General features: G+C 38.7%; 1 protein-coding gene across 1 annotated transcript in view; it reads left to right on the top strand.

Annotated features, from left to right (window-relative positions):
* The first annotated feature begins 14,970 nt into the window (after positions 1–14,970).
* The window catches only part of ctnnal1 (catenin (cadherin-associated protein), alpha-like 1), a 160,028-nt gene continuing 155,403 nt past the window's right edge, over positions 14,971–19,595 (top strand). The window contains exon 1 of the mRNA XM_039737064.1: positions 14,971–15,487. Within this exon, the coding sequence (XP_039592998.1) occupies positions 15,380–15,487 (108 nt within the window). The 5' untranslated portion in view covers positions 14,971–15,379. The remainder of the gene's footprint in view (positions 15,488–19,595) is intronic.

The raw sequence follows: 19,595 nt of genomic DNA, 5'->3' as shown, positions 1-19,595 counted from the left end.
AGTTTAGCAGAACACACAGGATTTATTTTGTTGTGGGAAACACTTCCCTGTTGTTTTCCACTACTAAAGCACAGTACAGACAAGCACAATAACAAAGCCCACAGCACTTTGTCCTATTTCTCCTTCTGTCTTTGTCCTCTCTCTCTTTCTCTCTGGCTCCTCTCCTTCTCCAGCAATCTTCCTCTACATCTGGATCCTAGAGCAGTGGGAGCTGGTTCCTTTTATGCTGAACCCAAAAATACTTCTGGTGGACCGTAAATGTGGTCTGAAAGCAACTCTGAGTGAGGCGGGAGCCCAATGAAGTGGCATCTGCAGTACCCTCTGGCAGCACCCCTGGAGCCCAATAGGACTGAGCCACTGAACTCCAGCTCCCATGAAGCACTGTAGGAATCCATGGCACTGCAGAACGCTGGGGGAGGAGGGTGGATGCCATCTAGTGATCTGGGAGAGATAATGTTCTGAACACACTTTCTCCCTCCACCCTTCCATAAAAAAGTATCTCTTGCCAGGTAAGAGTGCTGTCCACCACACCATAGAGAGAGAGAGGGAGGTTGGGAATGTGCACTGAAACAGAGCATTGCTGCACCCAGGGCCCTTAACAGCATTATAGGCCCCCGGGCAAAGCAGTACACTGGGACTCCTACCTACACAAACCCTCAACAAGTCACAACATACATTGATTAGCATGAGGCACCTGTACTCGTGGGGCCGTAGACGACTGCCCAGAGTGCCTATGCATTAAGATGGCCCTGGCTGCACCCACGACAAGAGGTGTAATGCTGCTCAGGGAAAGGAAATAAACTAAATCAATATACTGTATGCACCCACTTGAGAGGATACATAAATTAAATATTTTCTTTTTATTCTCCAAAACATGCTATCATAAGCCTCTGAAGGTGGGAAATTTTAATTAGTTTTAAACCCTGCTTTAGATGATATTATATAATTTTTTCCAATCCCAAGGGGAAATTTAGATGAATACAGCAGCAGAAACATAACAAAGCAAAGGTACAGACTCACAGGACAAATAATACAATCAAACAATATATAAATACAGTAAATAAATACATTTATATTGTGCAGATATTGCAAAATGAACTTAAAGAATCTAAGCATTTAGATTGAGGTAGCAATAAATTGCCTAATAGCAGCAGGCAGAAAAGATCCTCAGAGACGCTTGTAGCACTCTGTGGAGGAATTAGCCAGTGGCTAAAACTGCTCCAAGACAGCACTTCCTGAAGGGAATAGAGGAGATTTTTCATAGTGGCGTCCAATTTTGCCACAATTCTGCTTTTTACAACAGTTTCTCAAGGGTTAGCCCTGAAATGGAACAGGCTTTCCTGATAAGTTTCTTCAGGAATTGTGATACTTGGGATTTTAAGATGCTGCTCAAGAAGATGACAACATTGAACAACATGCTGGCTTTTACAGGTTGGTAGACCATTTTCAGCAGCTTGATGCATACTTCAAAAGACCAGCTCTGGTCCTTCTTGTACAGCTACACTGTGTTGTCAAATGAGTCCAGTTTACTGTTAATGTGAAGCCCCAGATACCTGTAACTCTGCACCACTTACACATCCTCCCTTTCATTGGTGACTGGTCTCAGAGGCTCCTTGACCGGCCATTAGTCCACCAGCACTTCTTTTGCTTTGATAATGTTGAACCACAGGTGGGTCTCCCTTTCCCACAAGATGAAGTCCTCCACAAGCCTACTGTACTGCATCTCATCTTCATTACTAAGGTCTTGGTAATTTCACATTTGATCATTGATTACAACCTTTTGGGCCCATGGACTCAGTATTCCTTTTTCTCAACACTGTGTCACAGCTACTAATGAAGTCAGTTCTATTTTATGGATAACTTTCTTCTTCCTGTCAAACCTTGCAGTTAAGATGCAGTTGTTATTTCTTACTATGCTCATCTTATTATTTTGTGACTCAAAATACTAAGCAGCACTAATTTATCTCACAAATGGCAACTCAATTAGTATTAGCCGGCAAGGATTTTATTCAATTATCGTTTACACAAATTGATATTTTCATACAGACTAAAATATTTTTAGAGTTACCTACAAGAATCATCTGAGAAAAACCTAAATCTTATTTGAAGGTGGAAAGAGATTCATATGTTCAGCACATACTTTGCAAACTAGAAGGACACTGGAATCTTACACTGACATTTCTAACATTGATATGGAATTTACAATATCGTCCAATATCTATACAGGTATGTAGAAAAAATGGTTCACTATTAAAAGAAGCAAAGTTTTAGAGCACAACAAAACAGAGTAAACAACTTTAGTTATGCTACTTCCGATGATGGCTATAAAGAAAAGACTAATGAGATTCTAATTTAACAACACATAAGAGGAAACTTTTTGAATAACTCAGACAAAACTAAGAGAATTAAACTAAAAAGAATACTGTAAGTAGCATACTTAAAAATATTTTTAAAATATATACAGTTTTTATAAATTAGAGTGTAGTGGTAGTGAGACTCATGCTGAAGGCTTTTGATGAAATATAAATGCCATACCTTGATATACTGTGAAAAGTGGAGATTGGTAAATTAACAAAATACCTCTGAAATCGAAAATGCTATCAGTTCTTTGCAAAGCAGGAAAGTTGCAAGCACATTCACTGATTTTTTTAAAAGCTATCAGTTAAATCAACTTTTCTAATATTATCTATGTTTAAGGAATTCAGAGGAAAAAAACATTTTACCAAAGACCAGGGCTGCCACCATCATTAAGGAAGATTAGGCATTTGACTAGGGCACAGATCATAAGGGGGGTGGGGGGCTACCCTCATGTGTTAGGTACTGAACAGCCGGTTGGTGCACTAATAAGCTTGGCCTAGGGTGCAAAAAAACCTAGCACCAGAAACTCAATTTGCACATTAACTTGATATTAGCACATTGTTCAAACTGTGACATTGTACCAAATGGCTATGCACACGTCTAACTCCAACAGTAATTAAAACAATACTACATGCTGAAACCAATCCAGACCCGTTGTAACTGGTCTCTCTCTCCATCTTTCTCTCTTTATATATATATAGATATATGATAGTAATTCTATGCCAGACCGGGGGCGGTGGGGTGCTCTGACTGCCTCTCTCAATCTCTTGCAGACCATTAATGGGAAATCCTGAAGTGTATCAACTCCATTGATGACGGCACTTACGGTTCGGACACCAACGATGATGTCACTTCCGGTCCCAAACAACATTACTTTCCAGTTCCGGCACCAATGATGACAGCACTTTCGACCCTGATGACATGACTTCCGGTTCAGAAGCCATTGATGACGTCACTTCTGGTCCTGATAACAACACTTCCGGTTCTGACCCCAATGATGTTATTTCCTTTACTGGCGTTTAAAGCCACCATCTTACCTCAATAACATCAGTTCTGTTTTGGACTCGAATCTGTGAACATCTCTGTTCGAATTAACTCATTTTTGCAGCCTTGGAACAATATATGGGTGGCTGCCCCAAACCTTCATGATATCTGTGACTCATTCTTGTGACAATATATATATACAGGGGATCCGGAAAGTATTCACAGCGTGTCACTTTTTCCACATTTTGTTATGTTACAGCCTTACACCCCATAATGACAACATGAAAAAAGTTTACTTGAGGTTTTTACAAATTTATTAAAAATAAAAAAACTGAGAAATCACATGTACATAAGTATTCACAGCCTTTGCTCAATACTTTGTCGATGCACCTTTGGCAGCAATTACAGCCTCAAGTCTTTTTGAATATGATGCCACAAGCTTGGCACACCTATCCTTGGCCAGTTTTGCCCATTCCTCTTTGCAGCACCTCTCAAGCTCCATCAGGTTGGATGGGAAGCGTTGGTGCACAGCCATTTTAAGATCTCTCCAGAGATGTTCAATCGGATTCAAGTCTGGGCTCTGGCTGGGCCACTCAAGGACATTCACAGAGTTGTCCTGAAGCCACTCCTTTGATATCTTGGCTGTGTGCTTAGGGTCGTTGTTCTGCTGAAAGATGAACCGTCGCCCCAGTCTGAGGTCAAGAGCGCTCTGGAGCAGGTTTTCATCCAGGATGTCTCTGTACATTGCTACAGTCATCTTTCCCTTTATCCTGACTAGTCTCCCAGTTCCTGCTGCTGAAAAACATCCCCACAGCATGATGCTGCCACCACCATGCTTCACTGTAGGGATGGTATTGGCCTGGTGATGAGTGGTGCCTGGTTTCCTCCAAACGTGACTCCTGCCATTCACACCAAAGAGTTCAATCTTTGTCTCATCAGACCAGAGAATTTTGTTTCTCATGGTCTGAGAGTCTTTCAGGTGCCTTTTGGCAAACTCCAGGTGGGCTGCCATGTGTCTTTTACTAAGGAGTGGCTTCCGTCTGGCCACTCTACCATACAGGCCTGATTGGTGGATTGTTGCAAAGATGATTGTCCTTCTGGAAGGTTCTCCTCTCTCCACAGAGGACCTCTGGAGCTCTGACAGAGTGGCCATCGGGTCCTTGGTCACCTCCCTGACTAAGGCCCTTCTTCCCTGATCGCTCAGTTTAGATGGCCGGCCAGCTCTAGGAAGAGTCCTGATGGTTTCGAACTTCTTCCACTTATGGATGATGGAGGCCACTGTGCTCATTGGGACCTTCAAAGCAGCAGAAATTTTTCTGTAACCTTCCCCAGATTTGTGCCTCGAGACAATTCTGTCTTGGGGGTCTACAGACAATTCCTTTGACTTCATGCTTGGTTTGTGCTCTGACATAAACTGTCAACTGTGGGACCTGATATAGACAGGTGTGTGCCTTTCCAAATCATGTCCAATCAACTGAATTTACCACAGGTGGACTCCAATTAAGCTGCAGAAACATCTCAAGGATGATCAGGGGAAACAGGATGCACCTGAGCTCAATTTTGAGCTTCGTGGCATAGGCTGTGAATACTTATGTATATGTGCTTTCTCAATTTTTTTATTTTAATAAATTTGCAAAAATCTCAAGTAAACTTTTTTCACGTTGTCATCATGGGGTGTTGTGTGTAGAATTCTGAGGAAAAAATTAATTTAATCCATTTTGGAATAAGGCTGTAACATAACAAAATGTGGAAAAAGTGATGCACTGTGAATACTTTCCGGATGCACTGTAATTGATAGAAAAAATAACTAAAGGGTAAAAAACAACCAGAGGTCCTTTTAGAAGGGAGTCAATAGACAGACTCACTCAGATAAAGAAGCCAGATTGAAAAGACTTGGGCCAGGGAACTGTGACCCAAAAATAATATCATTGATGCTGCTGGTGGTCTGATTTGTAGGGCAGAGAGGAGGAGAAGCATCAGGTAACCATGCTAATCCTCAACTCTGTGTGGAATAGCCATTAGATAAGTCTTTAATTGTCTCCCAAGCGCACTATATACTGTATATAGAGTGGTCAAGAAACACACAGAGCGCAACAAAAAATGAATGTTGAGGCACCAACTGGGCTACCCTTTTTAATCAACTCATAAAATTATCAAATATGGTAGACGCCTTGAGGCTCGTGCCTTACCAAAGATAGTGTCAACAGGACGTTTTGACAGTGTGGTGCTTCGGGTCCAAATGAATGTCATCTTCTGGGTGATGCCAGCTTTTATGAAGAAAGGGGCATGGCAGTGTGAGTGGGGTTAGGCATCCTTGATGGTCTTCTTTTTAGAACTGTGATGGAAAGAGAAAATACTGTTAGCGACAGTGGCCCCTCTGAAAGTTTTTACTTTACCAGAGTCAAGAAGATTGTCCCCAGGAGACAAGATACAATTAGATACAACGGAAAATTCCTTCAGTTGTAACAAAGAGGGGCCACATATAAAAAAGACAATTTTGTAAATTTTAAAGAAGAGGTAGAATTGAACTTCATAATTTTATTTCTGGGCTACAAATGTAAGTAATTTAACAATATGGAAGTAAACAGAAGGGAATTGAGCAGTACCAGCTTGATTTGCCATTGAAAATAAATCCTGCACAAACTCTTCCCTCTGTACTATTCTCAGCCCTCCTGCCCTTACTAATTATCACCAATTTTACCAGTAATGTGGTGGCTCAATGATCATATATTCCAGTCATCCTTTATCTTTTTTGTATTTAACTAAAGGAAGTTACTTGGTATCAAGCTCTTTACAGACCACTATCTTGACAACACAGTATTTATGCACACATTAAACAATTAGGCCTTTGTTAAAATAAACCTGCTTAGCTTTCCTAATCTTTTGTCAGTGTTTACATTACAGCTTACATTGTATTATCTAATAATGATGAACACCCAGATGATCTAAGGCAATGCTGGGAATGTGACTTTCAAATTAGAATGTCAGATAATGAATGGAATTCAAGCTTAGACAAGAAACACTCTTTGTTAGTTTGTGCAAAGCATGGTGTAATTCAGTTAACATGTGTTCATTGTACACACCTGTGTTGTATCTGATTATCCAAGAAAAAAATGCTGTTATAAAATATAAAGAATTATCAGGTACAGGAACTGTTGTTAAATTAGCCCAGAGACTTTTATGTTTTTTTCTCTATGTTTTTTTTTTTCTCCATGTATCTTGATTTTTCTCCACATCATAAAGAAATGCATATTAGGGTTACATGGCAAACATAAAAGGCCACAATGTGAATGTGCCCTGTGCAGTCTTCTAGCCAGTATTAGTTCCTGCTTTGCACAATATGCTGTTGGGATAAACCCCAGCAAACAAAAACCCTGTAATAAAAACAGCTTCAGAAATTAGATGAGCAGATGGAAAATGGATGGATGGAGGTCATACTATATAAAATGGAATTTTCATTAGGCATTAATTATTCTTACATTACAAAGTGTGATCTTAATGTTTCACTTATGTTAAGTTGGCAATGTTTCATATCGATATAGTAAGGAATAAAAAGATTGTGACCTCGGTTGTGGAATGAAGGACCACAGTGGCTACTGGCTCTTGTTCATTGCAATTTAATTAGGTGCCAGAACTTGCTTGAAACTGCACTTATGATTTAATTGAACATTTTTTTACCTTGCTTTTACAAATACATTTTAGAATACTTAATTTTATTGACTAATGTATTTAAGGATCTAAATGTGTGCTTCCGAGAGTCAGTTTATGTGACTGAGTTCCATTCTGCCAAGGCCTCTGCTTTTGACCACCACCCAAGTCACATTGCACATGGCCCCTATGCCTCCTACATGTGGGTCCACAGGAGGGCTGTCCCACGTTAGCCTCATGGCTAAGATTGTTGCCCCAGCAAACCCAACTTTGGATAAGCAGTAGAAAATGACTGAATAACTGAATGAATGAATCTGTTTGTGTTATTGACAATAATAGATTCATTTTACTTTTAAGATTCTGTCCACTTTAATGCATTCGCTACTTTTTCAAAAACACTTATTCCATTTCTGGGACACAATGTCCAGTAGAATATCAATGCCAATGCTGGTCACAAAGCAGAAACCTACAGTGGGCAACATGTTATTTGTCACTGCCCAGGCTCACTGATTCACACATTCATAGTCCCTCACAGCAGATTAGAATCAAAGTCCAAACAATGGCTATGGATGTACACCTATATTTTGACTCTTTGTTTTATTTTTCTTATTTTCATCTTATAATAAATTTTAAACAGAGTTGTCTTACTGAGATGACCTTTTTTTTTTTATTATTTTCACTTGAATAAAATGTTTTTTCTAACTTTTTTTGATCAGTTGATTTCTAATTAGCAGCTACTCTAATTTACGCAAATAAGTGATCAATGCACTTTTTTTACAACAAACACCATCCCAGGGTGAATGTAAAGTTACAGAACTATAAACAATGCAACAGAAGAAACTTATGGATATGATAAAGAAAGCCAAAATACTCCTTTCCTGGATTGCATTAAATGCAGGAAGAGGTGAACACGTAGAAGAATTAGGCAAGAAATTTACCAAATAACAGTTGTTGAAGAAACTTGTAAGAGAGTCACTTCACAAAAGGGCTTCAGAAAAGATTGTGTTTTACTCATTATTGTACATTGTCCTTTATTTATTTATTAAGTTATATTGTAATTGAATAGGCATCCAACGAACTATGTGTTATCTCTTCATTTTTATTAGCTGTGTCATTTTAATTTCAACAGATTTAAAACTACTACAACTGTGTAGAAAAACACATGCAACAGCTCTGTCTTACACTTATTACATACTAGCAAAATACCCGTGCTTCGCAGAGGCGAAGTACGGCCTTAAAATTTTTATTAAGAAGGAAATAAAACCTTTTTAAACTGAGGGAAAATATACCAATAATTATTTGTTAAGGATCTCTTTGTATACCACATTGTCAGTTCGTCCCTCCAGTTGTAATATGACCAAGCTGTGCGCTGAGCTTACTCTTGAGCATGCAACGTACAGTTGGCCATGTGAAAAGCAATCTTGTCTCAAATCTCACAGCTTGGATTGCTGCTGTCATAATCGGTTTGTTTCATGGTTTGTTTCAATTACATTAGTATTTGCAGGACTTGTGTTGAAGTGACATTCGGCATTTGTCAAGCGTTGTAAGCATACATCCGGTTTCATCGATAACTTCGCATCTAGCTTTTGAGAGTTTAAACATTCATAAACATCATAAAAATCTAAGATGTTTAAGAGGCATTGGCGGTTGTCGAAAGGTGTAAAATATTTGGCCATTTCGGTACACTTGAAAGTGACAACCGAACAATTCAGCGGTAGCCATCAACTCACATGCAGAAGCACAGGTGAAGGGCTTAAGCATTTCACTCTTATAGTACTCCTGTGTAGTATAATTATCTCCTGTGCCTTCATCAGTCCACACCTTGAACCTGTCCCAGTCATTCAATACATAAGACACAATGTTCCTCCGGATATCAAGAGTGAGCCTGATATGGCTGTGCAATATGTAACAAAGAGAACAGAAAAGGCAGGTACCATCTCTGGGCATGGAAACCACTCGGTAAGTGACAGTTCTTTGATCGATGGTGATCACCTCGATAGAAATGTTAATGGAGGTACGGTTGGAACGATAAAGGAAATGGGTACCTGAACAATGTAAAGTAAGTCTAAAATACCTACACAATAACTATAATCGTAATAAACGAACAATAAAACAGCGGAGAAACCATGGATTAAATTAAAAGGCTGTAGTTATCAGCAGGGAGACGTGAATCCTGTTGCGAAGCAAGGAAGGGAATGTAGAGACCGGAGCGACGGACTGCCTTATATAGGCAGGCAGCCAACAATGTGGGATGCGTTGGGATGGGGGACCCAACTCCACCTCACACGGTGACCGAGCTGCAGGCTATGGACGTATATATGTACATAAGTAGGATTCAGTTAGCGTTGGGAACCCGTGTACCAAATTTCTTGAAGATGGGCCCATAAGTAACAAAGACCATTGGAAAGTTCAATATGCCGGCCAACAGTGGCGTCATACCACCGAAATATGTACATACATCGGTTTCGGTTAGCACAGGGAAGCCGCCTACCAAATTTCGTGAAGATGGGGCCATAAATAAGAAAGTTCAACATGGCGGATGTTGTCGACCGTTATGACCGTTACGTGTAGAATTTCAAAATGAAACCTGCTTAACTTTTGTAAGTAAGCTGTAAGGAATAAGCCTGCCAAATTTCAGCCTTCTACCTACACGGAAAGTTGGAGAATTAGTGATGAGTGAGTCAGTGAGTGAGTCAGTCAGTGAGGGCTTTGCCTTTTATTAGTATAGATAAAAATTAAACCTGAGCTTAAAGTGAAGTAGCTAAAGTACTTGCTCTTACTACATTAAGGTGTGTGCAACTTAACAATTTGCACTCTTTTTACATTTTTAATTTATTGTTTTTGCACATGCTTAACCCAATTCAGGGCAAGATAAGCATTTGGGGGTGGCAAGTGGGGCAACCACCCCAGGCCCCGTGCCCCGTCCCCATTCAAGTGGATTTTTCAAGTTATATTCTCCAGTATATATATACTTGAGATGCTTCTAAGAGTAAACCTTTTAAAATCCATCTTCAAGGTCAAATTCCGTACATGTATGTCTTTGAAAACATTCCATTATCCACCTTCATCGCCCGAAAAGGGTCATCAGTATAATCCCTTCCTAAAATAGGTATAGTCCATTAGTTGCTGGGTTGGCTACTCCCATCTATAGAAAAAGACATTGCATCCAGATTAGGCTACGAAGATGTCATCAACGACTTTTCCAATCGGAAGCCAAGAAAAGTGGATTTTCGTCTCTGAATCTAAGAGATAAGGTAAGAGATTTCATGATGATACCTCTTCATTAATTTCACACTTCCTGAAACTCACATTTTATTTGTAGGCCATAAACATGTCTGAATATTAATGCACCAAAACATGTATCGCTAATGATAACCGGCTGAAATGACATCAACATGAATTATGACTATGATATCCTGCATATTGAGACTCAGAGTATACTTGCAATTTGGGTACTTTTCTAGAAAAGGCCTTGTTAATTTTCTCATGACAGCACATTTCGCACTGTCATGGTAAGGTTATGAATTGCACTTTTTTGATAGATTATATTGTTATATTTTGATAAAGTTCACATGTTGTCTTACAAAAATTTAGCTGAATACTGCAATGAGAAAATCTGGTGTATGTTAACATTATTTTTATTAAATTTGTCTGCAGGTTTATACAGTTCAAACATATAGGTAACAGCGTTTGACTTAACTGGCCCCACATGGGGTTGGTCAGCCCTAGGCCCCGCATACCCCTAAGGCTGCCACTGATTTAGGGTCATGGGAGCCTACAGCCTACCTGAAAATTATTGAGTGCAAGATTACAATCAGCTCTATCACTGGTCACACTCAATCATGAAAGGTATATTTGGAGTCACTCATCAGCTTTACATGCATCTTTGCAGACATAGAGACAATGTGTAAACTCCACTCAGTCAGAGCAGCTGAGCTGACCACTGTGTCACTATTCCATTCCTGTACTAGCCATAGTAATACTTAACAAACTATGATTTTTTTTTTTTGTTTCTTAAAATATTAGAAGGCTTCCAATCATTGGATTCAAACTTTGAAAGGAGATCCTTCAAGTAATGTGTAAAAGTCAGTTAAATAAGGTTATTAAAAGAAAGTTATTAAAAACTGTATCGAATGAAATGCTCCCACTATTTAATGTTATACTGAGAATGTATCTGGATTACAGTGTACATAATACCAGCAAGATGGCTGTGAAGAGAAAGGCAGGGAGACATAGTACTACTCTAAAGGGCATTTCTTACTGTGACAGGGTAAGGCAAGTGTACTTCACCTGTCCATTTTGGTAAACTGTACTTAATTTAGTTTTTGGATTAAATAGACAAAAGGTTTTCCTTGGAGCACTAAGTACAACACAGGAATCAACTCTGGATATGAGATGTTTTTTCTAACTCAAAAAAACAAAACTCAAAGTAGAATGCTGGGGGACTACGGTATTTTTTGTCCCTGCATTTGTATTCTAGAATATAAATGACTCATGATATTATTCTTCTGTGATCGGTCGAACAAATACAACATATATTATTTATGTACAAGACCATGGGGCCAAAATCTTCGGTGGAAATATTGAATGCAGGCAGAAAACAACCTTGGACAGACTGTCAAGAGAACTACAGAGAACACCGACTCCTTATGGACCAATTTAGATCTTTCAACTAACTTAATATGTGTGTAATGTGTGTAAAAAAACACAATAAGAACATGTAAACTCCACCTAGACTTTACCCAGACTGGAATTTGAACCCAGAATTAGTAACATTGATACTGTAATAAGTTTTTTAAAATTTATTTTAACGTTCATCATATATTTTATCACATTTTATAAGTTCGCAAGACTTACAGTGCCTGAATAAACTTATCAGTAAAGCCAGCTCCATCATAGGAGTAACTCTGGACACACTGCTGGTTCTTGTGGAAGAGAGGATGGTGGGATAATTGGATTCCATAATGAACAATTCTGTCCATCCCCTTCAGGGAGACTTCCTTGGAGCACTTTTAGCCACTGACTCATTCCTCCACAGTGTAATAAAAAGCTTCCTTTGGGCATCTTTTCTGCCTGCTGCCATCAGACACTTAAACTTCTTCTTCAAAAGTACCTTCCTTCACTTCAGCCAGAAGCCATAGGAAGATAGTCCAAACTTCAATTTGCTACAGTTATTTTAGCATAATATTTATTGAATTACTAGCTGCGTGTGATCTTCAGGACAAAAAACAACCCAAAGACTCCCTAGCAGTTCTATTATAATCGTGAACTTGGAGAGACGTCAGCTAACTCTTAAGAATTACCCAGAGCAGAGGATGTGGACCCACTTGTGCCTGCTGCCTCACTGGCTTTTATAAGAAGACACTGGTGATACTGTATCTTAGCCTTATCACTGTCATATGAGTCCTATTAATCGTTGTCTTCAGAACATACTTCCAGATCCATACTTCCACAATGTTTTTTGTGAAAACTTTAAGCCTTACCCTCTGTTGCTCAGGTATTTCACTTGCATGTTGTTGAGCCGTGGCGTTTGCTCCGTTTCGACATTGTGTCTCTTCATTAACACGACATGGCTGTTTTATGTGTGTTTGGTGTTTTCTACACACGTCTTTCATAGTGTGAAATGAGGTGCATGCAAGCATTGAAAAAATGTAAAAGTGCATCCGTGCGCCATGTAGTAGCTGTGGTTGAGCGTAAGCAGAGAAGACTGCTCCATACACACACAGGTATTTTGTTTATATATGTCTAATATTTCTAGTATTCTGTTGTCGTATATTTTACTTTAATTATATATCTGTGTATTTTATGTTTTTGCTGCTGTATGCATTTGAATTTTTCCTTGGCCATTAATAGAGTGTATATAATCTAATCTAATAAACAATTGTTGTTTCCATATTGATGAGTGATTGAAAGTGGTCCCAACCAACCCTTGGCTAGAATTTTGCATCAGAAACCTTTTATGTAATTGGTGAGCACTACACAATGGAGAGAATTTACCTGGAATGAGATGTTCAGTAAAGTATAAGAGCAATGATACTATTAAACTGCAGTTGTGGCTGAATTACAAAGTATAACCCTGGTCAGGCTAGCAAAAGTACAAACAGGAACTAACAGACCAAGCAAAGACATAATCAATGGCTTTCGCTTGTAAAGCCCAACATGGGGGGAAACTATGGCTTCCAGTTTTTAAGAAGATGTAATCTCAAAAGGTGAGGCAAAGATTAAAGTTAAAAGGTTTGAAAACACAAAAAGAAAGGCAAAGGTTGAGATGTGACACTTAAAATTATTAGGGACACCTGTACACCTGCTTATCCATGCATTTATCTAATCAGCCAATTATGTGGCAGCAGCACAGAGCAAACAAATCATACAGATGCCGGTTAGGAGCTTCAGTCAATGTTCACATCAAACACCAGAATGGGCAAAAAATGTGATCTCAATGATTTTGATTGTGGCATGAGCGTTGGTGCCAGATAGGTGGGTTTGAGTATTTCTATAACTGCAAAAAAATAAACATACAATGAACAGTGGTTCTGTGGACGGAGACAAGTTGTTGATGACAGAGGTTTGAGCTGACAGAAAGGCTACTGTTAACTCATACAATCACTCTGTACAACTGTGGTGGGCACAAAAGCATCTCAGAATGTACAACACGTTGAAACTTGAGGCAATAGGCTACAACAACGGAAGACTACATTGAGTTCCATTCCTGTCAGCCAAGAATAAAAAGCTGAGGCTGCAGTAGACAGGCTCACAAAACCTGGACAGCTGAAGAGTAGAAAAATGTAGCCTGGTCTGACAATTCTCGATGTCTGTTGAGGCAATCAGTTGGTGGGGTAACAATTTGATACCAACAGCATAAATCCATGCATCCAACCTACCTTGTGTCAACAGTCCAGGCTGCTGGTGGTGGTGTAATGGTGTGGGGTATACTTTGAACCCATTAATATGAATCAATCATCGCTTAAATGTAACAACTTATGTGAGTACTTTTGCTGGTCCTGTGTTTCCCTTCATTGCCACATTTCACCGATCTTCTAATGACTACTTCCAGCATCATAACGCACCATGTCCCAAAGCAAAAGTCATTTAGAAGTGGTTTCATAACAAGGTCAACAAGTTCATTGTTCTTCAGTGGCCTTCCCAGACACCGGATCTGAATCCAATTAAATACCTTTGGGATGTGGTAGAATGGGGGATTTGCAGCATAAATGTACAACTGACAAACCTTCAGAAATTGTGTGATACAATCATGTTAACATGGACCAGAACTCAAAGGAATACTTACAACATCAATCCATGCCACAAAGAACTGAGTCTGTTAAGAGAGCAGAATGAACCCCTACCCAGTATTAGTATAGAGTTTCTAATTGTATAATGTCCATGTAAATTGCATTGACAAGCATTGCTGGACAGAATGTGAATGTTAAGCAAGGTGTGTGGTGAATGCTGCAGACAGTGTAAGGTATCACAGACAGAATATGAAACAAATATACCCAGCCATGTACAAAGTGGACGTGTTTATGATGTTTAAAATCTGGAGCAAGCTTTCATTTTAAAAATGTCTTATGTAACTGTATACACAGAATTTAGTTAAGTCTGTAAATTTGTCTGGTGTTTAATACCACTACGTCATAGTTAAACTATTTCTTTTAGTTGTGCCACTTTTCAAGCACCTGGTCATACATACATTGTGGACAATGTGAGTATTGAGGCGCAGACGTGTAAAAGGTTTAAAAAGTTGACGTACTTGAAAAAATTCGTTCAAGCGAAAGGGGGCGGCCGCAGTCTGCGGCGACGGAAGCGAGCTGGTGAAATTAAATGGTGCAGAAAGGAACGCAGTTGAAAGGCTGGTAGACTGCCCGTGCGTCCACACCGTGGCACTACATTGAGTAAAGTGGAGCGCGCGCGGCGCGTTACTGGTCCCTTTACATACACACACTGGATCTCGCGTGTGCGCGCGCGCGCTCTCGTGCCGTGTCACTCAGTCACTCGCTCACTTAGGACGGACTCGGCGGGTCCGGGGAGTCTAGTGAGCGGCTCACTGCAGCAGTTGGGACTCTGGAGTGCAGTTTTCCGCACAAGCTCTCATTCGCGCTGCAATTTTTTTTTGCAAAATTGTGTTCGCCTTAGATGCAGAGCTATCTGCAAGGTTTTGGAGGATTTAAAGTCATTCTTTGTCACAACGGAGAAAGACTGAAAACAGTGTTTAAGAAGGTACACCGAGGAGGTCCGTAGTGTACTGACGCTAAACCTTTTGCCGCTACCCCACACTTTCAGTTGTGGTTAATTGAACTCGAGCGTATAGGGAATTACAGTGCCGTGCAACTGCAGTGAGGACAGAAAAGGGGGAAGAAGAAAAAAAGACATAAAAAGGTGAACGGCGGGAATGGCTTCATCTCCGTGTGGCAGCAACGGCAGCAGCAGCAGCTTTGATTCTGGACTGGAGATCAAAACTCGATCGGTGGAGCAGACGCTCATCCCTCTGGTATCGCAGGTAAGGTCACAGGCTCTCCAATGCTCGCGATCAACTGACTGCATTTATCATCTCGATCGCTATATCGACTTTGCAATTGTACTGCGTGTTTTCTTCTTATTTGGGTTATGTTACTATCGCTGTATGGTCGACTTACAAGTTTTTCCCTGTTGGAAAAGTTTAAGGGTACGTAGTTAAAGAGAAGGCATACAGTTACATCGAGTAAGATTGTAAATTGACAACAAGCACTGTTTTCTAACGGGCACAGTTGCGAAGTCCATTGCATTATTAAGAGGGGAAAGGGGAGGCCGCGCGTGTCACAGAGGTCTGGAAGTTTAAACATTTACCTCCCCCAACGCCTTGGCTTTTACTCCGATCGACACAGTTTTCCCCAGTAATGCAGGTGCAACAATGAAACTTTACTGTGCTGGCAAATGTTGGGTTTCCATAGCAAAGCATAAGCTTCAGGAATCCGTAATTAAGAGGCCCGTTTGGGGTAAGCCAGTCGGCAGCTACTTTCACTTCGTGTGGTCATTGGCAGGAACTGGCGATATCACCTATTTTACATTTTCCCAAGCAGCAAGCGCCAGCGATTTGTAGTAGTGGATCTGAATGCCCAAGACAGGAAACGACTAAAAAAACTATCAGGTATCCCGTTAATCAAGTCTAAGTGTTGTAGAGTATTAGGTGTCAGAATTATCCCAGGTCATCAAAAAGGGCATTCGAGCTAAATCCACTTCCCTTTCCACTTAATCGTGATTTATAGAAATGTTAATTATGTATGTAGAACATGAATGCAGACACGTGTGTTTCTTAACGAGTTCATCAGTCTTAATATCCCAGTTCTTACATTTTTAAACCGAGTATATACAGCTTACATTGCAAAAGTACACTTAACCCTTATCTTTTTAAATTTTAGCCATTGTCATCGTGTAGTTGATTTTAGTCAACTCTTTATATTTTTGCATTAGAAAAGTAGCAAGACCTTGGTCTATCAGGGATGTCCAGAAGTGTTAAAAAAAAGAATTGTGCTTGATACCTCATCAGATAATGGCTTTTTCTTAAACTATGTGACTTGGTAGCTTGTTTCTGTGTTTCTGCAAAGGAGTGTTTCATGGTTTCTATGTTTGAAAAAAATGTAGTTGCAATTTTAATAAAGTCCTCCAAAATTTGTTTTATTATTTATGTGCATGAATATTACAGGATTACATTTATTTTAAAAAATTGTGTTTTTATTCATTGAGTTCTCTTTGGTTTTTTCAGTGTTCATTGTGTTGCTGACCTGCAGTCATGCAGTCTGCTGATTTAAAAGTTAATCTATGTCTTCTAAATATTTTTAACCCCTTTTTTTACATACTTTCTGTGAAAAACACATTGGAGAATAAAGGTCAACTTAAAAAAAAAAAACTAAACAAAACAATTGTATTAGTTAAATTCATTGTAAACTTTATGGAGACCATTTTATTTTTATACAAAACTCGTGACATTATTATGGGTGGCACAGTGGAGCATCGATTACCACTGCTACCTTTTTGCTCCCAGGATGTGGGTTAAAACCCTGAAATGGTCTGTGGTGCTTTCATAATGTTCTGGTGTCTGTGTATTATTCTCCATATATCTTTAATTTTCTCACACATTGAAAAAATATGCGTGTTGTGTTAATTGACAACTCTGAAGTCCCTTGTATTGATATTTTTGGGCATGTACAGTATGCTTTTTGACGAACTGGTGTTCCTTCTAGAGTTTTTTTTTTTCTGTCTTGAACCCAGTGCCTTTGGCATAGACTCCTACTCCAAAGGTCCTGAAGTGAATTAAACAGGCTGAGAAAATGGATCAATGGTTTTAATTAGCAAGAAGGGTAGCATAATACACATTGATTTAAAAATCAAAGATGTTTCATTCACACCAAACCTCACATACCATTTAATAACATAGCTTCAGAAGCTTATGGATGTAAATTAATCTGTGTCAGAAGATTCAGAACGGACCATCTAATCCTAAATTGTCAATTAGTAGAAGAGTCACAATACACAAGAAAAGGAAATGTTCAGCACTTGCCAAATATTAGTTATAACAGAGTAAGGGAAAGCAAAAAGTAATGTGATGTGAAAATTGAGAAAGAAAACCAAATATGTAAAACATAAGAATTTATTTACAGACAAAAAACAGCCGGTCATAATTTTTTGTGATTGACTGGCACCATTCCATAGTCTCCTTTTTTTCTTTTTTTAAGCCACTACAAAAAATACCATGGGCTCAACAGTTGGGAAAACATGAAACAGTAACAACAGATTTATTCCAACTCTGAAAAAGTGTATCTCTCCTACTGTTTTTCAGTACAGATCTGATTTAATATATACATATTTTATAAAGTCTTACTCAGTTTGTACCACATCATTTCCAGTATGTCGCTCATTATGGTTTGGAATTTCACAGTAATCCTAGTTACCTCTACTGGTAAGATATACTGTAATGGCTTTTGTCAATACTTTACAATAAAAAATATGAAGTATTTTGTTTTTCAGGAAATACAAATGCAAGCATTTCTGTTTATATAATACAGTTTTGTGAGTACATCTTTATTAAGGATTTTATTTTGATTTCCATCCTACTGTATTTTAATTTGCACTTTTATCTGGACATGTTCCAGAGTTTGATTCAGTTTTTTTCCGTCCCTGTCTAAACAGTTATTCCTTTTTTAGTTCATTACTGTATATATTAACATGTTCAGAACCCTTGCATTTGTACAGGCGTCCACCACTTTACAAAACAGGCATATACATAGAAAGGCTCTTAATATCCTTTCTTTTTTCATAACCCATAATGAAGCTACACATTTACAAAGATCAACTGGAAAGATGACCAGGTGTATTTGGAACTGAGCTTGGCTGGATGTTTGGGGTGGGGCTGGGTATTGGTAACAGTCCTTCTCATAGACAAAGCTGTATTTTGAGTCCGTCCTCATGAGACATACTTGTGCGTTCACTTGCTGTGGTTCATTCAACTTGTCGCATGTGTTGGTCATATGTGTCGCATTATCTTGAGCATCATGGCTCCAAAGCAGATTATGAATTAGTTGAAAAAACCCAAGGAGGATTGAAGGGCCATTCCTTTGAAGATGAAACTTGAAGTGATAAAGAGCAGATAAACAGCTTTATTAAACAGTGTTAAATGCATTTAATCAATTTTCATATATTTTTGCATTATTTGAACAAATATTGGGTTCATTTCTGGGCCCAGGGAATACTTAAAACTATTTTCCATTCAAATTATTTATAATTAGGTGTTCATAGTTTGGAAATTTAACTTGCAGAACAATTTTTAAAATTGGATTAGTTTAAAAAAAGTGGTGGAAGCCTGTAGTTATCAATTCGTGTCTCATACTTCATTTTCTTTTGTGTTTCTAAAACAGAAAGCCAGAATAAAAATAAAAGTTATTGTTTCAGCAGTCAGTTTTAAACTTTATATCCGGTGCTGCTTCTGCAGTGTTTTGCTTAAAACGTGTTCGGTGAAGTTGTAAAAATGTTGGCAGTATTTTTATTATAAAGAGTAAAAAAAAGCTTTTACTTATTTCCCCTGTGGGGTTGTTTTTCCTAGCATATGATAGCAGCATTCTTTTCTATTCTTGGCAAATTGCGCTTGGTTGACGTAACTGAAACTTTCATTTTGTTAGAATGAAACATCCTCATAATTGTAATATTTGCTACTGATCTTTCAGTAATTTGAATGATTTACTCATTCTTTTTTTTCACTGAACATTTCCTTCTCATTTGAATATAATATCTTTTATTAATAAGAGATTGTGTTCAAAAGGTCACAAGGTTTGCTGTTATTGTAAAGGGGGAATAGTTCTTCACTGTGTTACATTTTGTGAAGTATAGTTCAGTTCAAAAATAAAATAAAAAAATTAAAACTTTACTAATTTTTGAAAGTGGGTTATTGGAAATTTGAGAGTTAAGTTTAAAGAAAATAAATCCCTTATGTTTATTGCTAGCCAGGTGTGCATGCTAGAACTAGGAGCTTTCTGATTTGAGCACAGCACAGGCTTGTACGTGACCTTTCAGTATTTATTCATTTTTACATTTTTTAGCTCTCTTTTTACAAGCTTTCCTCTCTGCCCAGCAGAAGC

Source organism: Polypterus senegalus, chromosome 15, assembly GCF_016835505.1.
Source record: "Polypterus senegalus isolate Bchr_013 chromosome 15, ASM1683550v1, whole genome shotgun sequence".
NCBI classification, from domain to species: domain Eukaryota; kingdom Metazoa; phylum Chordata; class Cladistia; order Polypteriformes; family Polypteridae; genus Polypterus; species Polypterus senegalus.
The sequence above is the reverse complement of the archived record's forward strand: the minus strand, read 5'-3'. Positions and strand labels throughout refer to the sequence as shown.